We start from the raw sequence: 24,358 nt of genomic DNA on the forward strand, positions 1-24,358 counted from the left end.
CGGTATACAACCAGCTAACACTTGCATAACTTGGAAGTTGTCACCTTTTGATCCTTCTTGAGTCTCTCCTTCTCTCCTACACAATATGTGTAGGGGTCTCCTCTCGGAGCATGATTTCAGCAGAGCTTCTGCAGCACTTGCACAACTCGAGGGTTGACGAGATTGAACTTACACAAATCCTTGCACGGTATACAGCTAGTGAGCACTTGCACAACTTGGAAGTTGTCTCCTTTGATCTTCTTGATTTCTCTTCTTATCTCCTACACAATATGTGTAGGACTCTCTTCTTGGTGCTTAATTTTAGTAGAGCTTCCACATCACTTTGTGAGACTCGAAGTGTCTTCTCTCCTCCTTGTGCATAGATGCAAAGTGATGCTTCCTTCACCTCCTCCACAGCCAAGGAGAGCCTCCCTTTTATAGGTTCCAAGAGCTTCTCTTCTTGGAGAGAGACTTGAGTGCAAAGATTGGAAAGGTTGATCTTCATGCAAGATGTGGCTGTTTTAGGACCTACTCTCCAGCACCAATTTTTGAATATCTCTCTATGCATTCATCAAATGGAATATTATCCAACACAAAAGTTGTAGATCTTGTCGTTTCTGATAACCAGCGTGGTTTGTTTTTAGATATCAACTTTCTATTGCGAGATATTTTAAAAAATGCATTCAACATGTCTATTTTAAGAAAATTGACTTTTTAAACTCTATTCTTAACTTATGTTCCATGCAACCACCTTGAGTCATAGATAAGGAGAGTTCATTAGATTGCCTTGGGCCTCAACCTTAAGATTGACTTCCACACAAAAGCTTGTGTCATCTTAGACCTTAGAAAGAGAAAATCACTTCTCTCCTCACTTCTAGAGGATCACGTCTCTTGTCCTTCTTAGTGAGAGAATTACCTCTCTTGTCTTTCTTAGTGAAAGAATTACTTCTCTCCTTAATTCATTAAGAGAGAAAAGACCTTAAACCTTGACTTGTAAGGGAGAGGATGATGCCAAATAAATGTAATGCTCATTACACACAAGTAAATATTCCCAGGTGTCCCCAGATGCACACATAAATACATACACACAATGCTAATGAAGTTCCTCTTCTTAGAACTTAATCCATATTCATTTATGTGTAGCTCCTTGGCTCTTGTGTACACTCTAGCACTTGGCAGATACTTCCTTTCCCCTTCATAACTTGTACTGCCTGTACCAGATATCCCCATCACAGTGCTTTGATCACCCCATTAAGTGATGCACTAGGAATACTGGTCTCTAAATAGTCTCATGGCCATGCTAGATCATCATCAACACTTAAAGAAAAGCAAGTCATTAATTTATTGACATAAATTTACTAAATATAGGAATTTTAATAACCAATCAATTTAGTGACATCCCTCTCTCTTCTAAATAGTTGACCTCAACTGTAGAGGGGATACATAGTCCTTAAAAAGAATTGGAAAGTCTTGTAGTTCTCTCTCAGTCATAACTGAGCGTCCAATGGGGGATAATTCTTAAACTTAACTAGATACTTTCATAATACCTTACCTGACCTTAGAGTATTGTCATGATGGTGTAAAATTCTTTCAGGCACAAGGACTCTTCTATTTCTTCTATGTCAGGTAAATCTTCCTTGATTGGTTCCATTGGAGGTTTTCCAATATAGGGACATAGCAAACTTATGTGGAAAACATTATAAATGTTCCAATGACTTGGTAGATCCAAAAAAAAAGTCACATTGTTTATCTTATCTGTGATCTTAAAAGGGCCATAATAGTGAAATTTAGAAATCTTAACCACTTTACCCTTTTAACCTTTCTACTTCTTCAAGAGCAAGCCTTGTCAAACTTAAGAAGAATATACTATCCCAACTTGAGATCTAAGTTACGACGATGCTTATCAGCTTTGTGTTTATGCTTCTCTTGTATCCTTTGGATAGATGCTTTTACTTGAGTTAAAGCGATATCAATGTCTCTAACAAACTCAGATGCTACAAATATCTTATCCTTTGTAAGAAGAATGGGTGGTAAATAAGGCTTACCATAGATGGTCTCAAAGGGTGCCTCACCAGTACTAGAGTGCATCGTGTCATTGTATGCAAACTCTACTAAAAGAAAATACTTTCCCCATTATCTTTGATTATTAGAGACATAGGATTTCAAAAGGTCCAAAATAGTAGAATTAGCACTTTTACTCTATCCATCTGTTTGAGGATGAGAAGAGGATGAAAAATTTAATTGAGTCCCGAGGTTCTCGAATAGAGCTTGCCAAAAGAGGCTGGTCATGCGGGGTTCTCAATCACTTAAAATGGACTTAATGCAACCAGCAGCGAAGCTTTGGGCGAGGGTATCACTGTAAATACAACTACGGTACTTGACATAAGAAATACATCTCCAAATTGTTAGATGCTTGCTTTGATTTCTGCATGACATACATCAGGTCCTATACTATGCCGCATGAGAATAGGTCATTGAAAGGGATAAATTCCATCTTTATAATTGTAGGATGCATATCCAAGTGCAAGAATTAAAAATTAAGAAAAAGAAAATTGCACTCAATTGTGTATGATAAACACATCTACACCTAAGTGTAACTAGCGATGCAAAATTTATACTTGGTTGGGATTAAATAGAATCATGTGTACCCGATGAGATGGATAGATTAATCTAAGTTAAAGGGGTTATTTTCACCTAGGTTATCGTAAGCATCCTCAAGTGGCCCAATAAACCATGGACGATAGTTGTAAAATTGCTATCAAGATAATCACAATATTATTTATGATCAATATCCATAAGAACATTGGTTTTTACCTTCATGACAAATTAGAAGGGTCACCAAGATGACGATCTTCAAAAGCACTTTCATAGAAAAATATGCAATTACCTATAGGAAATGGATGCCCACTATTGTGCAAGTTAGGATTCTTTGCATTTATCCCAGGAGCGACTGAAGGATGCTGAGTCCATATTGGAAGATGAGATTGAGGATCTCTCAAGCGTAAGCACACCAGTTTTGTGTTACAACATTGCTCTTTCATGTTTTCTTGACTCCCCCAAAGCTTATTACTTTATTCCCAAAAGAAAGGGTTACTTTTTCTCTGTCTTCACAAATAAGAAAACTTTACTTGAAAGTCTATCTACTTCACTCATACAAATAGCTACAATATAAGGCTATCTACTTGAAAGTCTTCTTTTATAAGGCTTCTTTTATAGATAGCCTTTTGCCCTTCCACTCATACAAATAGCTGTCTTAGGTGGTGTCCTTATCTTAACTTTTCCATAGTCAATACTTATCCACTCACCTTACACCTTTAGGGTGTTGTCACACACATAAACATACACCCACAACACCGAGCTTACATTCTCACACCCCCTCTTAAGCGAGATGCTTACTTTTATATACTTATTTTCTCCTTTTTGATTTTCAACTCTAGACCAAAGTAAAGGAACATGGCTATACCACAAGCAATGCCGCTTAAACAGAGTTTACATGCTATAGGCCAACAAACTAGTCAGGGCTATTGGCCCCAAGAAACATAGAGTTAGGAGAGAGGCAAGTAGCAAACAACCTCCTTATCGTGGTCGATCAGTTTATGGAGCATGTATTCAACTTGTATGGGTTACCACATGTCAAAGTGTATGACCAGGACACCAAATTCATGAGCCATTTTTGGTAGATAGTTTTCAGCTCCATGGGGACAAAATTGGCTCCATCTATAGCCTATCACTCTCAAAATGATGTCGAATAGAGTGGGTCAACAAGTGGCTTGAAACTTACTTGAGACATTTTTTTCATGATGTCTAGTATGTATGCGATTCATGGTTGTGCTTGGCTGAGTTCACTTACAATATCTCCGCTCATTCCAGCATTGGAGTGTCCCCCTTCGAGGCTTTATATGGCTATTGGGTGCCTCTTCCTACAGTCATCTTTAGTGAAAATCTCAATCCACATGGGAAAGAGGAATTAAATAGCATGCATGCCTTGCTTGAATAGTGCAAAGTGAACCTTAAGAAGGCCCAAGACCACATGAAGCTCTATGTTAATGAAAGGAGGTGCTCTTTTGAGTTTCAAAAAGGTAACTTGGTAATTCTCAAGGTCCCCAACTCTTGATATACCACACTCAAGGGATGGCTCATGCAATAAGTTGGCACACCACTACTATGGGCCATATAAGATAGTCAAGAAAGTGGGTGACTTGGCATATCACCTCCAAATCCCTCCCTCCACTAAGATCCATGATGTCTTTCATGTGAGCCAACTAAAACCATTAATTGGAACCCCCAATGGCTATGTGGAGGAGTTGCCCCCCCATGAATGAAGAGGGTCTTATTTAGTACATTCTTGAAGCAGTTGTTGGGTAGAGAGAAAAGTAGCTTTGCACCCGATCAATTAGAGAGTACTTGATCAAATGGAAAGGCCTACCTCTAGAGGAAGCCTCTTGGAAACCAACATACATTTTGGAGGAAATTTCCCACCTTAGGGATGCTATTTTGATTGAAACTTAACCATAGTTGGCGATTGCAGACTGCTTCTAGACGGCAAACTGTTTTGCATCAATTTTGACCCTGAAAAATTTTTAGCCCAATCCCACATACAAGGGCTGAAAGTACGCTTCACGAGCTCCACATTGACACCTCAATAATCCTATTCGGAGCTCCCTACCCAAAGTTATGATTTTTTTTCTATAGTAGTCATGTTTTGGACAGCATGCTATCCACTTCATCTAGGGTTCTGATTTTTATGAAATGGTGGTCATGGGCCACCCTTTATGATGCCCATGATACCTATGCCTCTATATGCCCCATTTCACATGGTACTTAGCCCCCTTCCCTTCTTTTCTTATTTCCCTTGTATTATTGCACAAAGTAGTACTTTGTGGTACCCATTCTTCCCCCATTCTTCTTTTGTTTTTGGGAAAAAAAATTCTCTGAGTGGGGATGGATTGAAACAAGTGAGACATATAGGAAACTAAGGGGAAAATACTAGGTCACCCTGATGGTATTTAATGTGTAAGAGGGTTAGGTCAATTATCATGCATTAATCAAGAAACTCTCTCTTCACCTTCACAGCTTCCATGGCTTCCTTCCTCTTCCTTCTCTCTTTCTCTCTCTCTTTCTAACTTTCTCTCTCTTCTTCTAGTTTTTCTCTCTCCTTGTCACTCTCTTTCTCTCTCTTCTATACTCTTTCTTATATCTTTTAGGTCTTGTTAGGTTCCCTTCATCATGACATCATGGCACTTGTTGGTCAATATATATATATAAGATGAAATACACAAATATATTGAGTGGCACATTAAAGTTGTTCCTCTTAGCATCATCCAAGGTAATAAGCTATTTGGCCCTTTTCACCTAGGCAGAGCTTGAAGGTTTATGATTTTTTGTCAGCATCCTAAAGATTGTCCTCTTAGCATCACCCAAGCTAGTAAAACCATTTTGCCCTTTTCACCTAGGCATATTTAATCTTTTGTTAGAGTTGGTTGTGCAAGTTTTAAGATCTTCTAGTAGAAGTTGAGGTGCTTTGATCCTTGGATTAGTTAAAAATGATTCCTATTGTCAAGTGTCATGTGGAAAAGTGCCAACTAAAGGTGCCTAACTTGGAAAAACCTTAAGAAGTGCAATGGTATGAATTCTTGAAAAATTGAATAGAAGATCATTCTAGTGTGTGCCAATTTGTGTTTTAGATTTCTCTTACTCTTGCCTCTTGCCTGCTATTTTGAGAGAGAGAGAGAGAGAGAGAGAGAGAGAGAGAGAGAGAGAGAGAGAGAGAGAGAGAGAGAGAGAGAGAGAGAGAGAGAGAGAGAGAGAGAGAGAGAGAGAGAGAGAGAGAGAGAGAGAGAGAGAGAGAGAGAGAGAGAGAGAGAGAGAGAGAGAGAGAGAGAGAGAGAGAGAGAGAGAGAGAATGTGTTTGTCAATATAGTTAACATTATAGTTATTCCATACTTTAAAGGTACACCCCAAAAGAATTTCAATACCAACTCCTTCACTATTGGGGAGAATATAGAATAGGAGCGGGATGCTCTCAATCTTAATAGTGAATATCAATTTACAATGATCCAACAAGGAATAAGGCCATCCTCCATAGGGGTTCAACTTTGCTTTCATAGGCTGCAATTTTGGCCAATAGCAGTAGAGAAGGGTGTTGTAGTCTGATCCTTCTTTGATAAGAGTGTTTGGTAACATCTCTAATAATAATGCTTGCCTAATGAGGTCTAGAGGATAGTAGCATAGGGTGTTGATGATAATGCTCAAACTTTTTGTAGAAGGTTTATTTTACATGCAACAACAAGGGGCTATACATTTTTACCATGTGAGGGTCATGCAAGGGATGTCGAGGTGGGTACTACTTCTTAATCTACTGCCATTAAAGTGACCAAGGGATTGGCCATCTAAGAACTCCAACTTTACATTCCCTATCTTGCTGATTATGGGGATCTGGAATCATCCAAGGCCTCCAAGTTTTAGCTTCTATTTGTGGCCTTTTATGGAATAGAGTAGAACAAGATCCCCCTTATTGAAGGATATTTGTTTGACATGTTTGTCAAACTAGGCCTTTTGTTGAGCCTTCTTAGCAAGTAGGATATGGATGTCTAATAATCAAAATTTTGTTAGGTGTTTGAGCTTGGTTATGTAAAGTTTTTATGCTTTATGCCTTTCCGAAATTCTTGGATAGCAATACATAGACTTGGATTCAAGAATTCCATTGCTATAATGGCATTAATATTATATTATTAGTGGCTTTGGCTTGGTCATTCACTTGCATGTAATAGGGTCTAGAATTCCTATGGATGACCAAGAATGTGGACAATAAATGCTCAATTATTTCATTCAAGAAGTGTATTCCTTGATCATTGATGATTTCAATGGGACGTTTTGAAGTGTGAGATGACCTGCTCCCAGAGGAATCGAGCAATGGTTCATGCATCATTTTTGTAAGTTTCTTTGGCCCCCACCCATTTAGTCTTGTAGTCCTCCGTGGGCGAGAATTATGTACCACAGTTGTGAGTATTGAGTAGCTTGGATAATGGATCCCATAAAGTCAACACCCCACTTTTCAAAGAGTTAGTTGGTGATTACTAGCATGAGTTTCATTTTATCTTTTTTTATAAGTAGTTTTGTCCTCTAGTACTCATCATAGTAGTTGACAAAACGGGTTGCATCCTTGAAGAGTATATGCCACCATAATTGGGATTGAGGTACCTTGCATGCTATGGTACTTTGATCAAAGTGTGCACCAGCAATGCCATCATGCACTTCTTGCAACATATCTTCAATTTCACACTCACAGACACATCTCCTAAGTAGGCCATCCTACCCTAAGTGGTATAATTGACTTGCAATCAATTGGTAAGGTCCAATCTTAATTAAGAGGCACGTGAGGTGAGTTTTCTCAATTGGCCATTTTGCTAGGCCTTGCTCTAAGAATGAACAATGTCATTAGCCCAATGAGAGGCGAGATTAGCTTTAAAGAGCAAGGATTCCCATGTAATGTGGAATAGATGAGCATCGGGGAGTTGGTCTCATCAACCCAAGTTGTAGCTTTTTTGCCACTAATGGTCACTCTAGACAGATGATTAGCAATGAAGTGATGTCTTTCCTTGTGCACTACAACCAAGAAGTCTAATTCAAACAATAGTAGAAGCCATTGAGTGATGTGTCCTGCAGCACAATACTTATTTACAAGATATATGAGCACCTAATAGTCTACAAATAATATGAAGTGGCAAGGAGATATTGTCTAAACTTTTTAACAGTGTAAACCATTGCTAGTCCTTCTCTTCCATAGTCAAGTAACTCATCTCAGTCTCACTAAGTTGTCAGCTAGCAAAACTTACTAGAAAATACATATTACGTTCATTGAGTTGGCACAATATGGCTACAATTGCAATCTTAGGAGTGTCGATAAATACATGACATGTAATGTCCAAGGCTCTTAAGATAGGTGTGGCCATTAGAGCCTTTTTCAAAGCAACAATAGTATCCAATATGGCTAAGATAGCATTGCATCCCCTTTGGATTGATAGAGGTGGAGAGAGATCCATTATAACCTTGATCTTAACCGTGTTTATCATAATTCCATTTCTAGATACAACATGGCCTAAGAAGATGCCAGGCTTTACTCAAAAGTAGAATTTCGAAGGATTTATAGACAACTTATAATGTCAACATCTCTTGAAGACAAGTCATAGTTTCTCAAGGTGCTCTTTCCAACTTAAATGGACACAAAGGTCATTAATAAGCACCTTGACCCACTTTCGTAAGATGTCCTTAAAGATGGTGCACATGAGTCTTTGGAAGGTTGCAAGAGCATTAGTAAATAAAAATGGCATGGCTCTATTTGCAAAGACTCCCCATTTAGTGGCAAAGGCATTTTTTGGCCTATCGTGTAGATACTCTTGTACCTGAGACTTGTACCTGATTGTACCCTGAGAATCCATCCAAGAAGCTATAAGCTTTCTTCCCTATTACTCTTTCAATCATATGATGAATATAAAGGTAGAGAATAATGGTCTCTCTTAGTAGATCCAATACAACTATCCGATTGCTCTTTTTAAACTTTAAGAAGTGTGGGTAAGTCATGTGGTTTTTTTTCCTTTAGCATTGGGACTTGATAGTGCATGCGTCACACTTTAGGTGTTTTCTCCACAAATGGATAGGGAGTTTGATTTTAATTTTTATAAATTGGGATGGTTGGGAAATTTTTGGGTCGAATTCACTATCTCCATCTGTATCAAAGTCAAAACTTGTGTTGATATCCTCTTGAACTTTGTCTTGGCTATTTTTAGCTAGGAATATCTCAAGATCTAGGTACACATCATTGGTTTGATGTCTTGTACATTCATAGTCAAGAAACTTGAGATAATCAAGCCATTCCGATTCTAAGGTCATTTGGACAATTCTAGCATTAATGAGCAACCTACCAAGTGGAGAGGTTTTGGATCTAGGTAGATTTTCTCAATGGTGTAGCCATCAGTATCATAGTTTATAGAGTGTGGCTCCGAGCCCTTGTTGTCCTCAATTAACAAATAGTCATCAGAGTCACTCATTTTCTCAATATCTATATCTTGCTCCTGCACCAATGAGGTGAAGAGATCACTGTGAAAACAAAACAAGACTTGGTGCAGGCTCCTCCATCACCATCTGGATTGATTAAGAGTTCTTCAAAGATGGGAAAATTAGTATATGAGTGATTACAAAAACATGGTCTCCATTGGCTAAGGATCTCAAGCCTATCTTTCAGTGTTGGGTAGCCCTAGAATCTAGTGGTGGTTAAGCTAGGGGCCATCATGAAGGGAAGTACTGAAATGGATTCAATAGGAGGTTCAAGAATGAGGGTTGTAGTATTCATCGTGTTTGGCTAACTCACACATTTGTGGGTTGAATGATATTTTAACTCCTCCATGAATGATAATTCTAAGATTGTAAGAATATGCATCCAATCTTTCTCATTCTCACGGGCTCGATATATCTAGCCAAAGGTTGGGTGGTCAGAAGGTCATTAGTATCTCCTTGTAATAGTGCAAAGATAGCATTTAGGCCAACGAGGGATGTTTTCCGAGGCTCCATCTCAATGTGGATAGCCTTCTTCCAATTACCAACTAGGGATTCAATAGGAGGTTTGAGAATGAGGGTTGTAGTATTCATTGTGTTTGTCTAGCTCACACATTTGTGGGTTGAATGATATTTTAACTCCTTTGTGAATGATAATTCTAAGATTGCAAGAATGTGCATCTTGTCTTTCTCATTCTTAAGGGCCCGATATATCTCGCCAAAGGTCAGGTGGTCAAAAGGTCATTAGTATCTCCTTGTAATAGTGCAAAGATAGCATCTAGGTCAAGAGGGATGTTTTCTAAGGCTCCATCTCAATGCGGACTACCTTCTTCCAATTATCAAGGAAGACTAGACCTACTCTCGTGTAGTTGGCTTGCTTTGAAAACCTTTGAAGTTCCTCAATCAAATGCAAAGATTAGGTATTATCCATCCCATGCAAGTTGCATTAAAAGGTTTGAAGGAAGCATACTAGCTCTATCCATAGCATAGACTCACTAATTTTTTCATTGGCCATACCAACTATAAGGCTATGCATAAACCACTTCTCCTTGATCAGATTGAAAAATATACATGTCTACAAGATTCCTAGCATTCTTTTTCTACGTTGTAAGAAATTGCAAGCTTTCAAAGACCAAGATCAAAGAATTTGCATTATACCATTGCATCTCAAGATTTATGAGAACTTTTAAGCATCCAAGCTTCAATTTTGAGAAAAAAACACGAATAATTACTACCTTATTTAGCCTCCCTACCTCTTAGCCCAAGGTACCATCTACAAACTCGCCCTTGTTGGCCAGACCAACCCATAAGAAACCCCTGTCAGCCTTCCATTCCAAATATAGTGGAAACCTAATGCCTCCTTTCATGCTACTCCTAAATATGCACCTCAAAACCATGAGCATAGGCAACCACACCAACAACCTCATTATGTTGCAAACCATGCATCACATTATGTTGGATTTCAAAAAAACTATTAAGAGCACAAGGGTAGGATGAAGGCTCTCACCAACAAGATCCCCTCTTGCCCTAGAGTCAAACACCAGCATGGCACCACCTAAGGATCTACCTGAACTACCAAAATTTGACTTTGGAGAGTCAATGGAGTAGCTGAGTAAAGAAACCCTTGAGCAGAGGGATGCTTACAATGCCATGATTGAGGAGCTAAAGGTGCAAACACAAAAGGTAATAGATTTCCCCCTTCCACGAGAGCTTCTAGTAGATGAAGAGTAAGGAAATCTCAGGGAGGCGGTATACAAATGTTAAACATAGGAAGAATCCACCAATGCAACGATCATTAACTTTAAGTTGGATGAAGAAAAATAAATTCAAGGAACCCTTGCCTCCTAGAATAGTGTGAGTACTCATTCAAATGGCAAAAAGCCACAGTAGAGAAATGGACATGGATGCTATGTGGTAAAGCCTTCAAGAGATCTTGTCAATCCACAGGTGTTAGCAAATATCTCACCAACCATGAAACCATGGGAAGCCTGGCCAAGATAGCTAGAATGGAGTTACCATATCTTAGAAAATGAGAAAGCAACATGGCATGCCTTTGTTTACTCTAGTGTTAGGCCCACTCCATTGCTTCTATCCTCATTGGCATGGCAAGAAATACAAGGAAGGAGAACATGGTAGATGCAAAGTTTCAAAGATTCAAAATGTCAAAGCTATGAAAAAAAAGACTCTACGTGTTCCAAAAATTTGACCTCATTCCATCCTTTGTTTATTTTGTGAGGTAGCTTACAAATTACCCAGATTCGTCCTTTATAACCACATGCAACTACCTTTGCCTCCTTATCACATTGCTCTGACAACCCGCCACACCATATGAGGAGAGGCTACCACCAGTATTCTTTGATGTAAATGTAGCTATAGATTGAATGGCGATGATAGGGTTTTATCTGAGGGTAGTCCTTCTTCCCCTTTACCACATGGAGCTTTTACAGGATATAGTGGATAGCAAATTTGCCCTTCAAAGGCTAGTTCTTGAGTAGAGGAAATGCATATCAAATTCATTTCCAAACGAAAAGAAGAAGAGAAGCACAATGATAGACACACAATACCTAGGGTCTTGTCCTCTAGCCCCTACTCCCACACCACAACCTCAGGGCACATCAAGGGTAGGATAACTTGAGCATGCTCAATAGAACTATCACCTTGGGTGTAGCACTGCACCCACCCTTGCACCAATTAGGTCCTCAAGTATGGAACAATATTCCAAGTATACTTGGAACTTGTCGAGCTTCCAGTTGCATAATATGAACATCCCACACTCCACAAGGTAGGTAGACACACCCCTCAAGGAGAACACAACTACATGATAGGTACCCTCGGTGTATCTAAAACCATCAAGAATGGTGGCCAGTATCTTCAGCTTCCTACAACCTCTTGCACCTCTAATGGTAACCATTCCCTTCTTTATCACCACCAGTAGAACATTGCCAACCACATCTCTCTCTAGCATCATCAAAAGACCTATTTCCACTAAGATCTATTTATCAACTACCCCAACCATTCCCACCATCTATATCGTGTTCCTATGACATGAGTGCCATGGTATTAGCACTTGACTAGGAGGGGGTAAAATGTTAACAATGTGAAGGCACAAAGAAAGGAAGATATTGAAAGGACCACATGTTTTTTTAATTTTTGAGCTTTATTATTACATGTAGAGTGGGAGTCCTGTTCAAGATATACATGGTTGTCATAACAGCCTCAACCTAATAATAGAGCATCATACTCTTCTCATTCATCATTGCACGAGCATCTTCCATCAATACCTTATGCTTCAGTTCAGCTACCCCATTCTGATGTGAGGAGTGTACTTGGAGGTAAGCTCACTACCTATGTATGCCATTTTCAGCCAAAAAATTGTCAAACTCATTTGACACATACTCCCCACCACTGTCAGATCTCAAGTAAGAGATGTAGCAATCAAATTCCTTTTCGACCTGCTTTTTAAACTCTTGAAAATTTGCAGCCATTACTAAACTCCTCAATGAAGCATCCATGCTTATTAAATCAGACTTACAAATTCTACTCAGTCATCTGACCCACATACAATAGATTTTTAGTAATTGATGGGACATGCAGTACATCATGTAAGTTCTTCTTCCTACCATCATGGATTACCAAAGGTACTTTGCCTTTATGTTCTATACTATGTTGCGTATCATCCCCTGTGCATACATAGCCATTCTTCTCAGGCACCATATTTGTAAACCAGTCACCATGAGGTGTCATATGATTCAATGCCCCTGAATCAATGAGCCAGACTGCATCCTCATTATGAGACTTCCAACAGCCCTGTCTTTCACATATGTCATGGCAAACAATCTAACCATAACCTCTATTACACCTACCATGACTGTGTTGATTCAAATAAAAGACATCATCCTTTTTCTTGGAGCTGCTAGAACCTTTAGCCAAGCCAAGTTTAACCTCCTCAATCATGAATGAGCAATGCAACTAGCTCATTGAAATCTGACATTTCAGCCCTCACAGAGATGAAAGTATCAAATGACTTATATTCAAATCCCAAACCATTTAATGTCACTACAACCATGTCTTCATCCTCAACCTATGTGCCAATGGATGCCAGCTGATTTGAAATAGTCTTAATCTCTATGACATAATCCTATATAGATTTTCCTTTTCTCTCCATGTTGTTGAATTTTTACTTCAACTATATCTTCTCGGCACTAGTAGTTGTGCCATAGTACCTGATCAATATGTTCCATGCATTTGATGGTGACTTGCAGTTCATGATCTGCATTACCATAGCATCCGAGATATTTAGAGATAACCAGTGTAGCACCCTGCGAGCTCTTTCTAACCAAGCTCGGTGTGCTCACCTTTGATGAGCTGTAGGATTCCTCTCTAGAATTTCAAGCTCAGCTTCAACACCTGTCACTAAGTCCCAATATCCTTTTCCTATTAGGAAATTCTCCACATGGAACTTCCACATGGCATAATTATTGCTATCAAGATTTTCCCCCACTATCTGGGTTATATTGTCGGTTCTGTCTGCATTTGCCATGTTGCAAACAATGCCTGACTACCTACAAGCCAACAAGTCTAGCTGACTAACTGCAGTCTTTGACTGTTTATGACAGTTTTCTACAACAAAATCACTATTGAAACCAGAGTATTTCAGCCCCTTAACATCTCAGAACCATCCACAACATGCGGTATAACCCGTAGGTACATTAGTCAACACATAGACCATGTAGCTTGTGCTTTAACTCTGTCTCATGCAACCTTACTGCCAGAGTACATACATGCAATCTGAAATTTGTAAACTGATCAGTGCATAACCAGTAAGTAGAAGTGTCAAAACTCCTATTCAAAAATTGTAGTCAACAAATATTTAAAAAACCAAGGTCTGTCCCAGCTCCAAAATATCTTCAAATCACTTCATACATTTGCTTCAGTGTGTTGGGGTCAATACATGACCATTCATACAACCATAGACACTCTGTCTTCAAGAAGCAATGTCATGGACTGCATTCCCTGGTTGTAACTAGCCAAGACACTTTAAATGCATTTTTAAAAGCTCCAGAATTAGTTTTCAATAGCATTCAATGATTTTTCTAATGCTCCAAACATTCCCAGACATATCCCAAGCCATACATTTGATAGGGACCAATCAATGTCATGTAGTACTTCAGGCAAGGACCATGCTTGCTGCCCATAGTTTTATGACAGTTTTTAGCCTGTAAATTTTAGATCTATAAATGCATTCCAAATCTAAATTTTTAATCCTTTTAATCATGCCCAAGTGTACATGGGTATTGCCCAGACATTCACCCAGCATTCTAGATAGTCATATCCATCATTCCAAGGCATGTATGGATCAAACGATGCCTTGTATTGGTGTTGGAAATTTCAAAACAGATTTCAGCCTGTCAGATACTTCCAAGTCTGAGTATTTTCTTCAAAAAATTGCAACTCAAATGCATAATCCACAATACATATGTTTTCCAGGATGTATTTATACTTCATTGGAGCCAAGAATGCATGTCAGATAGCTTCAATGCTTCCACCAAGATCCAGTGTATGCTATATATTCACTATTTACAGTAGTTCATTCTCTATTTCAAATCTGTGTACCTGTGCATAACCTTCAAATTGAGCTTCCATCAATGCATTGCCATGTCAGGACCAAGTACCTTCCGAAGTGTGTATGCAAGTGTAGATCACTTGATTAGTGATCATTTTACTGATTTGTAGACATGGGGACAATTTGGACAGTAGGCACAATCACATGATGTAGCCTGGGGGTGTATTAAGCAATTCTTCAACCCACTGATGATCAGTGCTCTCTCTAGTATGCTCACTAAAGCCTCCAAATGCTCCAGACAGGACCGAACAACCTCTCCTTCGAGTAAGATGAAATACCTTCACACATACCTTGTAAAAAAACAATGGTAAGTAGCTTGCTATTCATAGAAATCCTTGGCCTTCAGTCTTCAAGTCTTCTTCCAAAATGCTATCCACCATATAGCCCATTCATGGCTGTGATACCATGTTGAAGAGAGAGACAGAGAGAAGGATTGGAGCAATAGTGTAGAGCCATATGCTCATCTCACTATTTTCTTCATATTCCATAATCCATATAACGAAGGTGAATAGAACACTCTAAGGTCTAAGGTTTGTAAGACCATTCACACCAAGTACAGACTAAGTTTAAAGTCACCAACTTATTTAATGTCTGCATATGGTATAGTTGGATAAGCTAAGTGTTGGGTGCACACAACCTAAAGATAGTAGAGCTGAGCTTGAAGTCTTAACATGAAATACTCCCAACCACCAATCTGAGCCCTTCATGCCTTCTTCACCCTTGCTACCTTGCTAAAGAGCCCTATTCATTAGGGTGATAAAAACTCTCTCCATCTTCTTACCATTTACAATCTTTATTTCATCTAGCTTGATAACAAAAATGGCAACCCCATTTTCTATTGTACAATGTTGCTTGTAAAACCTGATCATGGCTCTCTGCTAAAAAGTTCTCAAGTCAAATAATAATTTTTACAACTGTCGTACTCTAGCACTCTCTTCTTTCCAGATAAATATCTATGATGTGAAAGGGCTTACCAAGGACTTTGAAGACTATCTGGTTGATATTGCATCTTGTTTGTTGAACTAAGCATGGCTTTAAGAGAAAATACCCATTTACCCTTTTCTTCTTCAATGTCTCTTGCATGACTTTGAACAATTGAGTGTAGCTTTGCTTGCTAATCCCCACTTTTTCCAAGGTGCTTTGGATGTCTTCTTTGTCTAGCCAAGACCTTGGAAAGAACTTTTCAATGCATTGTTCCTTAACCTTCCTACATCCAACATGTTCCCTATAACTTTGGGAGGAATGACATTGATGTAGGCTTGTGATACTCCCTCCATGTTCCTTGTTGCCTTGTTTGGATGGAGAATGGCCCTATCGGTCACCACAAAAATGATGACATACATATGAGCATGGTTTTGTAATGCATCCATAGAATGCTCCCAAAACACAATAGAAGAATACAACTACTTTAGCATGAGTGACCAACTATTATTGTATTACTATTATTCTTCTCATGTAACCTCCACTTCTAGGCTTGAGTGTCTCGATATTCTTTACACTCCTTTGTCTTTCATGCAACTCGAGCGATGTTTCCTTCTATTTGGCTACATGTACTTGGGTTCCAAGACTTTATTTTTTCTTGGCTCTCCTCTAGTTGATTCCTTATTGTATCTATTTCTTGGTGTAACCATTGGTTCTCTAGCTTCAAAATGCTAGAATGGCCTACTAGATTTTGAATATACACTAGAAATCCTTAATGACCATCTCCAACAAACCCTAATAATGAGGAACATGAAGAGAATGGAGGGGTACTTCTTGTCGTAGGATCCACATGATACAACTGGCCATAAATCCATAAATTGATGTTCTTTCTGCCCTCTGATCTCATTGCTTCCAACACACTTGGTGTGTGAGGACCAGACACCTTGTTTCTTTGGCAAACATATGCATACTCATCATCCAAATCAATATGGAGATGGTATGGACATTTACAATTATCCATGCTTGCAATCGAGTTACCAAGATGTGATCCAAGATTAGAATGGAGGTGGTTTCAAGGGACAAGGGGTGATCCAAGCTTGTAAGGGAAGTGGTTTACAATCCCTCGAAATGAAAATTTGAAAAGAAGGAGGGAATATTTTGATAAATTCATTGACTCCTAAAGAGAAGTAGCAAGGCATTGAAGGTGAAAAGTGCATATGATGCCTTCGAAGTTCATCTTGTTAATGAATGATAGACAATGAAAGTGTCAAGGTACAAAATATCTAACATTCCCTGAGATTGCAAACTTTTTTCCAATACTTTTATATATGTATATATATTTAAATAATTTTTTAATAAATTGCATCAAGCTTTATCTCTCCTCAATTTCTTACAAGGCCAAAAAGCTACCTCAAATCTCCACTAATGGCTATGAGATGAAGGACACGGGGTATGCTTCTCACATCCTTGGTATGTGCATTATGTGCAATCACTTTAAGGGACTCCTCTACTTGTCACAGAAGGAGTACATTTACAAAGTACTTGAGCGGTTCCATATGCAAGGTGGTAAACCAATCGGCACCCATTTGCATTCTCATATGAAGGTGAGTCAAGAAGGTTGTCCCCAATTAGATGATGAGAGGGCTGAGATGGCCAAGATTTCGTATGTATCTATGGTGGCTAGCTTGATGTATGTCATGATAGCCACTAGACTTGATATAACATTTATAGTGGGGGTTGTGGCTCGTTTAGTGACACTTGGCAAGCAACATTGGGATGACATGAGATACCTTAAGAGCATTGTAGACTTGTACCTTTGGTATGGTAGATAGGACACTAGAGTCATGGGTTACATAGAATTAGATTGTGCAAGACATACAGATAGTAGGTAGTCCACCTTTGACTATGTCTTCATCTTTGCTAAAGGTGTTGTTTCCCAGATGTCTAGGGTGTAGAAATACATTGCCTTGTCTACTATCGAGGTTGAGTACATTGTAGCACTGAGGCTTGCAACGATGACCTATGGTTAGGCCGCTTGGTTACAGACCTTGGTATCACATATATGGCTCCTACATTGCATTCGAACTTTATAAATGCTATCTAATTGGCATGTAATTTGATATGTCATGCAAAGATCAAGCATATTGAGGTCTATTACTAGTTTATTAGAGATGTGGTTAAGGACATGCAGATAGATCTTGTCAAGATCTCTACATATGAAAATCCTACTGATCTACTCACTAAAAGTCTCCTCGTGGAATTACCTTCTTTAGAAATATGATGGGCATAGGGTGAGATGATGTTTATTCCTCATCCAATTATACTTATATGTACACATTTTACTTTGTTACTATTTTCTTGTTTTCCCCTCACTCAAGCACATTGGCCTGTAAATGGAAGATTGTTGGGAGTTAAGACCGCATGCACTGAGTTGCCTATATTTATATTGTACTTACTACCCACACACATGTACACTATAGGCGATGGCTACCCATCATTGTTACTTTATTCTTTACTCTTACTATGATAATAAAATAAGAGAAGGTAGGTCACACATTGTAACTATTGGAGTTTCCACATGCTATCTTGCTCTCTCCTCTTGCTCTAAGCTCCATAGCTCTTGCTTCTTGCTTTTTCTTGTGCTTTTGCCCTTGCTCATCCTTCCCATCTTTCAAGTTTTACAAGACTCTATCAATCCTTATTAAAGAGACTTTGAGATATGTCCCACAAGTATTTTGTATTCTTGAAATACTTAAGCTTTGTTAAGAACTCTTTCTTGAGACTAGGCCAACTCCTCTTTGTAGTATTGTCTATAGTAATTGGCCACATCATTGTTTAGTATATACTCAAAAGTCACAACCACTCAACATCTAAACCTAGACCCTTCAATATACACTACAATTGAAATAATTATTACAAAATATTCTCAACACCTTCTCTAGCTTTGCCATTGAAATTCTCAAAAGGTGACATCTTAAGATTTTTGAGCTTAGAGAAAGTCCTTAAAAAAACCTCATCAATAGGTCAAGTACTTCTCCATGACAGACACATCTATGACTCCTTTAGGAAGCTCTATTATCACCTAAAGGTTATCAGGTATTGATAATGAGATGGAGACCTCATACTCTAACAAAGAGTATATGGATACTAGTCCCTAAAGAGGCCACCCAGAGTATAAGCATCATTATGGATAGTATAGCATTATGCATATCAATATGAGAAACTCCATGGATCATGCATGAATTATGGTGGCAAGGAGGACACTTAAGGGAATGATGATTTTAAGAGGAATAGCATGTATGATAAAATCCTATGTGGATTCTAGTCCACAGAGTGTTAGAATATAGAGGAGGCTATTATGGGTCAGAGTATTGTTGCCTAAAATGACAAGGATGATTCTGACTCAACAAGGCTATAATGGTAATTACTAGGATGCTCATGACTCAACAAGGCCATAATGGTAATTACTAGGATGCTCATGACTCAACAAGGACTACAATGGTAATCACAAGGATACTCATAACTTCACAAGTACCACAACGGTCATTTCCAGGAAATTTACTGAGGTTATTGTGAGGATATCATCACATAGAGAGGTGGCATTGATCATGCTTATGAGGCTTATATGGATAGAGTGTAGAGGCTAATGGGGGCATCGAGGGTCATGCTAACTAGAGGAGGATGCACACATGGGTAGAGATATAGAGTCTACTTCTAGTCATGAATATGTAGAGAGGTTATAAGATGATGAGGACCAAGCTTCTAATGGAGAGTATGATGATACTTAGGCTTACAAGGTTTATGACCCAAAGGCATTTGTATGGTATCATGAATTGAGCATTTGTAGGATATCCAAATTTGTGATAGCAATAAAGCTTAAAAAACTACAAATGATAATCCTTCAATTTTGATGGATAATAGACGAAGATGCTTGCTGTTTTTGTGTTTTAGCCTTGTTCTTCCACTAAAACTCAAGAAAATGACCTTATTTGTGTGTCAGTGTATGTTGAAATTTGAAATCCCAACCCCCACCATGTCCCCAATCCCTCGCTTTCCCTTGGAAAAAACTTATGACTGTATTCCTTGTGGATCTCTAAGTAGAAAAAAGCAAAACTATGTTGTGAGTCAAATTATATGATAGGATCCTTATGTATTTAGAGGTCATGAGAGAACCAAAATTATGTTGTGAGTCAACTCACATATGAGAGCACATATTTACCAACCTAGGCATTGGTGCCACGTTTGTTCATATGTACATATAAATTCTCTTATATTTTCATGCAAGTGAGGGAACCAAAGGAATACAAGAGAAAGTGAAGGGAAGTTGAGTTTGTAGAGGTGTTTCCCCTATAGGGCTTTAAGGGGTGCCACTTGAGAAGTGTCGTTTGGGGGTTATTACTACTTGAGTGGATCATGGGTGACAAGGGTAGACCAATATGTTCTTATTTCAAAGGTCTTGTGGGATGGGACCTACAAATGTGTAAACAATGCAGGATGCAAACGGATGTTCATTGAGAAGCCAAGTATAGGGTCAAATGTAAAGAGTACAAAATCTTCACGACAGGCACTTTAGTATCCATAGAGGTGAAATCCTCTTTTAGTTAAGTATTTTTGAAGGACATTGAACAATGCCTTACAAAATTGGAAGTTGAAAGGATTCTATGTAATTGTGTTAGTAGACACCAAGCCCTACGGTGCGGTGGGGGTGGATCGCATAGGAACAGTATTTCTCGATAATCGTGTGCGCGTGCATGCGTGCGTGCGTGTTTGTTTGTTTGAAATGCTATTAAGAAACGGAGGACATAAATATAACCATTCGTTTTCTATTTACGCATTTGTTTTTGCAATATATTAGGAGAGAAAGAAAATAAGTAATAATAAGAGGACTCATCCAAAGGATATGCTTATGATCAGCATCATCTCCATCGCCTGAACGGGAGGACCTCTTCACGTCCGTCGTCTTCTTAATTCATTCCTCTGACGAAGCGAGCACGCAATTCAACAGAGTCACAGACCATACACACCAGGTATCCTCTCTTCTTCCTTGCCTCTTTGCTTGCATATTTTCTGCTTTAATCATTTGGCTTCTGTAATCCTTTGCAATGTTTGTCTGAAATTTACCTGTCTGTCTTGCCATGTTGCTGTCTAATATAGCTTTGTTTTTCTCTTGATAAATGTAAAGCCTCTTGGTAGAGAGCTTGATTTCCTCTATTACCCCAGCTAGTGCTTTTACTGCCATGGAAACAGTTAGGGTAATCAGTCTCTTATTCTGATCCCATCTTAATTTTGCTAGAATTCTCATTCCTCATATCAATTGCCATACTTGAAGGGTCTCTGCATTTCTTGTTTTCCTTATATCAATCGCAATACTGCCCTGCAGGGTCTTTGCCTTTCGAGTCTTTTCCATATCAATTGCAATACTGCTGCAGGGTCTTTGCATTTCTAGTTTCTTTTTCATATCAATTGCAGTACTGTCCTGCAGGGTCTCTTCATTTCTAGTCTCCCACCATATTACGTATGGAGATCAAGATTCTAAGGCCATCTCAACAGGCTTCAGTCAACAACAGCCAGAATGTTGCTGGCAACCTGTCCCCAAGCACGCTGAGCAATGGTTACAGGGAATTGAGCACAAACGATGTTTTAAGCCAGGGAAAACTGTATGCTCCACCTAAGTCTGCACATGAAGAGAGTAAAGTAGTGCCCAGTTTTCAAAAGGAAAGGGCCCCTCCTGCTTCTCAGGATGTGTCAGAAGGTGATGAAAGTGAAGAGGACGAGAAAGGGACTGCACAGTTGGGCTCGAGGGCCGGAAAAATGCAAGAGAATGAGAATGCTCATGGGTGGGCCATGGGTAAAAGTGTCCTGCAGGTCTCAAAAGGCGTTGCAGCAGATCTTAGGGGCAGTCTGTTGCAGGTGAAGGAGATGCTCATTGACAAACTTGCTGCGGTTCCTATTCCTGCTGACACATTGGAGTATGCTCGGCACTCGATGGAGTCAATCATCCGAGAAGCAACACACACAGCTTATGGCAAGACCAAAGATGCAATGCAGCGAATCAGATTGCGACTTGTGGAGATAATACCATCTCTGTCTCCCAGTGAAACTAAGAAGGTAGGAGTGCATCTCTCATGTGTGCATACCAGTATGTGTATGCATGTGGCCTTTGATGTATGTATTTATGTGGATGCATACATTAATAATTCCAGGCAGTTTGTTTCATCTTGTAGGTGTGCCAGGCAAGTGTGATAATTTGTCTGTTTGTATTATTGGGTTTTTGTTGCAGATTGTTGATGATGTTGAACGTGAGGTCCTTGATAATTCTGAGGCAGCCTCAGGTCAAAGCTCTTCTCAAACTGTCAAACATCAAGTCGAAAACAGCAATAGGGGTGTTACAGCCTCAGCAGCATCTGCTGTTTCAAGTAATCAGACATCAACCCCTTCTATACTTTCCATGAATATGGACCGAATAAAGTCTTGGGCAATGTTTAGGTCTCGTCTCTGAATTGCTGTCATGACTCTGAGTTGATATCATCCTCAGGCAGTGAAGCCTCTTTACACCAGCCTGGGCTATCCTTCATCAATGTGTGAAGGTTTTTCGAGTACTTTTGGTATTCTGTATATAGACTCTATATGAGTCCAAAGGAGAAACATAATGCAGTTAAAAACCTTCCCAGGCTCTTTTTTAGACAAGGAGAGGGTCTGATATAAGCAGGAAGTCTCCTTTATGTAGCTATGCTTGAAGCACAGGCTTCCACTTAATTTGTGTACAGTTTTGCCTTTCGTGCTCTATGTATCCCTTCATGCTGTAGTTTCTTATTTATGTTACTGGCATTGGATCTGGAAATATACACTTATTGCTTGTTATCTGATTTGCAAGGATAGATCTGCAAAATTTGATTTCTGCCAGTCCTTGCTTGAGGTAGCAAAGATGTAGGAGAAGGCATTGGAATCATTGGAGCCAAGTAATCAGCTAGCAGTTATCTGGCTACATGAAATTTGATACCTGATCATTTCAATTGTATGCAATGAAAGGATGTCTAGCTTATACATCCTGGTTGGGGGACTGGACCGAAGATTTGCCATCATGATGTTTCAAAATATGATCTAGCTCAGTGACATCCAAGTTGCACTTTTCTTTTGTCCTTGTGAAAAGGCCTCGTTACATTGTTCAATTGACCTTAAGGCTTCTTGTTATCCCATGTTTCTTTTACTTTATGGATTTTATTTGCAGTCCTAACAAAGCAAACAGGTAATGGAGCATTTAACTGTTGAATCTAGTAGATTGTCTCAGTTTATTGTGTAACTTCTGAAATTCCACTGCTGCTTGATTGATGTCTGCTTGACACTGAAGTTTTGATCCATTCATTCCTGGGTGTTGGTGGAAATTTGTTTGATTTTCCAATTCTTAAGGTAACTTATGTCATCCAACTTGTAGCGTCTTGCATTTTGTATCCATCCTTGGTTGCTTGGAGCAGCTTTGCATAAGCACAGTTTGCAGTTCACCAGCTTTTTTAAAACAATGATTCTGAAGTTCAGTTTTGCCATGGAGTAAACAAGATACAGAGAAAGGGCTTTTGCACTTCTTTTGTGTGGATGAGATAGACTTTGACTATTTCAGTAAGCTCATTTTATACTGATATTATAGTAGATGTAGGTTTATTTTGTGTATGTTTCCAGATTTTTCTTTCAAGTTAGCATGCCTTCCTGCAAGGAGTCATCATGCAAAATGCAAGGTGGAGAATTGTTTATAGCATATATTCTTGAACAAATTAGTTTATCTTAGTATTGTGATGCTATTAAGAAACTTAAAATTTGTGTAAATCTAAAGTGGCGTACAAATGATCTCAAACTATACTGGCATGAACTTAACTATTATGATATTCTTTATATGAGTAATGATGCAAAATTGAATTTGCATAAACAGCATGAACATCCATGATAGAAATAGACAAGAAAAGTAAATCTGATTTGGTGGAAATATTTTCACGATACTTGTATCATACATTTTTGCTGTTGGGTATCAGTAAGGTGGTAACTTTTGCTTTAAGACTACAAAGTTTTAATTCATCAGCAACCCATTGGATATGCCACACGTGTGTGTGTTTTGTGGTGGTGGTTTTTTTTTTTGGGGGGGGAGAAAAGGAGGGAAGAACTAAAATATTTTAAGCTTTTTGACTTTGTCAATTTGAATAGTTTTGTAGGTATCCCTTGTGTGTTCTCATCCTATCCGCACAATTAGATAGGTATGCAGACATATGTTAGCTACAAACAGGCATACCAAGGAATTGTATATACAATGTTTGCTTATTATCCTCATCCTAGCTACATATTCAAGCTAAGAATATGCATGTACTTTTTGCTCCTTATCACATACATGGTGCATGGATGATCATGCCAAAGAGTGTGGCATGTGAATGACTAATGTTCTTGTTCTAGTTGCATTTGATGGCTAAGAATGGCTCTATTAGGATAGATATCATGATCCCACATAATACTAAACAACACTAGGTAGTCAATGAGAAAGTTTAGATGTGTAGGGTCCATGCTTGAAGCTTACATGTATTGAGTAGCATACACGTACTTTTTAAAGAAACTCAATCCATCTATATGCTACCTTACACATATGAAGAGCAACATACATCTACTTTTTAAAGCAACTCAACCCATTTATATTCTACCTTACACATATGGAGTATTGCACATAGAGTTTAAAAAAAAAACCCTATTCAATGAAAGGATTCGATTTAGATGCATAATGAGAGAATCTCTATGTGCTACAACTACAAA

The 24,358-nt window shown here is 38.8% G+C and overlaps 1 protein-coding gene across 3 annotated transcripts; it reads left to right on the forward strand.

Annotated features, from left to right (window-relative positions):
* Positions 1-20,422: 20,422 nt before the first annotated feature.
* Positions 20,423-22,687, forward strand: LOC148028222 (uncharacterized). Of its 3 annotated transcripts, XM_087689998.1 has the most exons (4): positions 20,423-20,601; positions 21,057-21,682; positions 21,855-21,990; positions 22,454-22,687. In XM_087689998.1, exons 2-4 carry the CDS (start codon positions 21,092-21,094, stop codon positions 22,492-22,494), a joined length of 768 nt encoding a protein of 255 aa, XP_087546124.1. In that variant the 5' UTR covers positions 20,423-20,601; positions 21,057-21,091; the 3' UTR covers positions 22,495-22,687. The 3 variants fall into 3 exon arrangements, with proteins under 3 accessions (XP_087546124.1, XP_087546123.1, XP_087546122.1); XM_087689997.1 differs by lacking the exon at positions 22,454-22,687 and having other exon boundaries at positions 21,044-21,682; positions 21,855-22,348; XM_087689996.1 differs by lacking the exon at positions 22,454-22,687 and having other exon boundaries at positions 20,425-20,601; positions 21,855-22,348.
* The last annotated feature ends 1,671 nt before the right edge of the window (positions 22,688-24,358 follow it).

This window comes from Lygodium microphyllum, chromosome 12, assembly GCF_053477565.2.
Source record: "Lygodium microphyllum isolate KBCC chromosome 12, Lygodium_microphyllum_v1.1.10, whole genome shotgun sequence".
In the NCBI taxonomy this organism is placed as follows: Eukaryota; Viridiplantae; Streptophyta; class Polypodiopsida; order Schizaeales; family Lygodiaceae; genus Lygodium; species Lygodium microphyllum.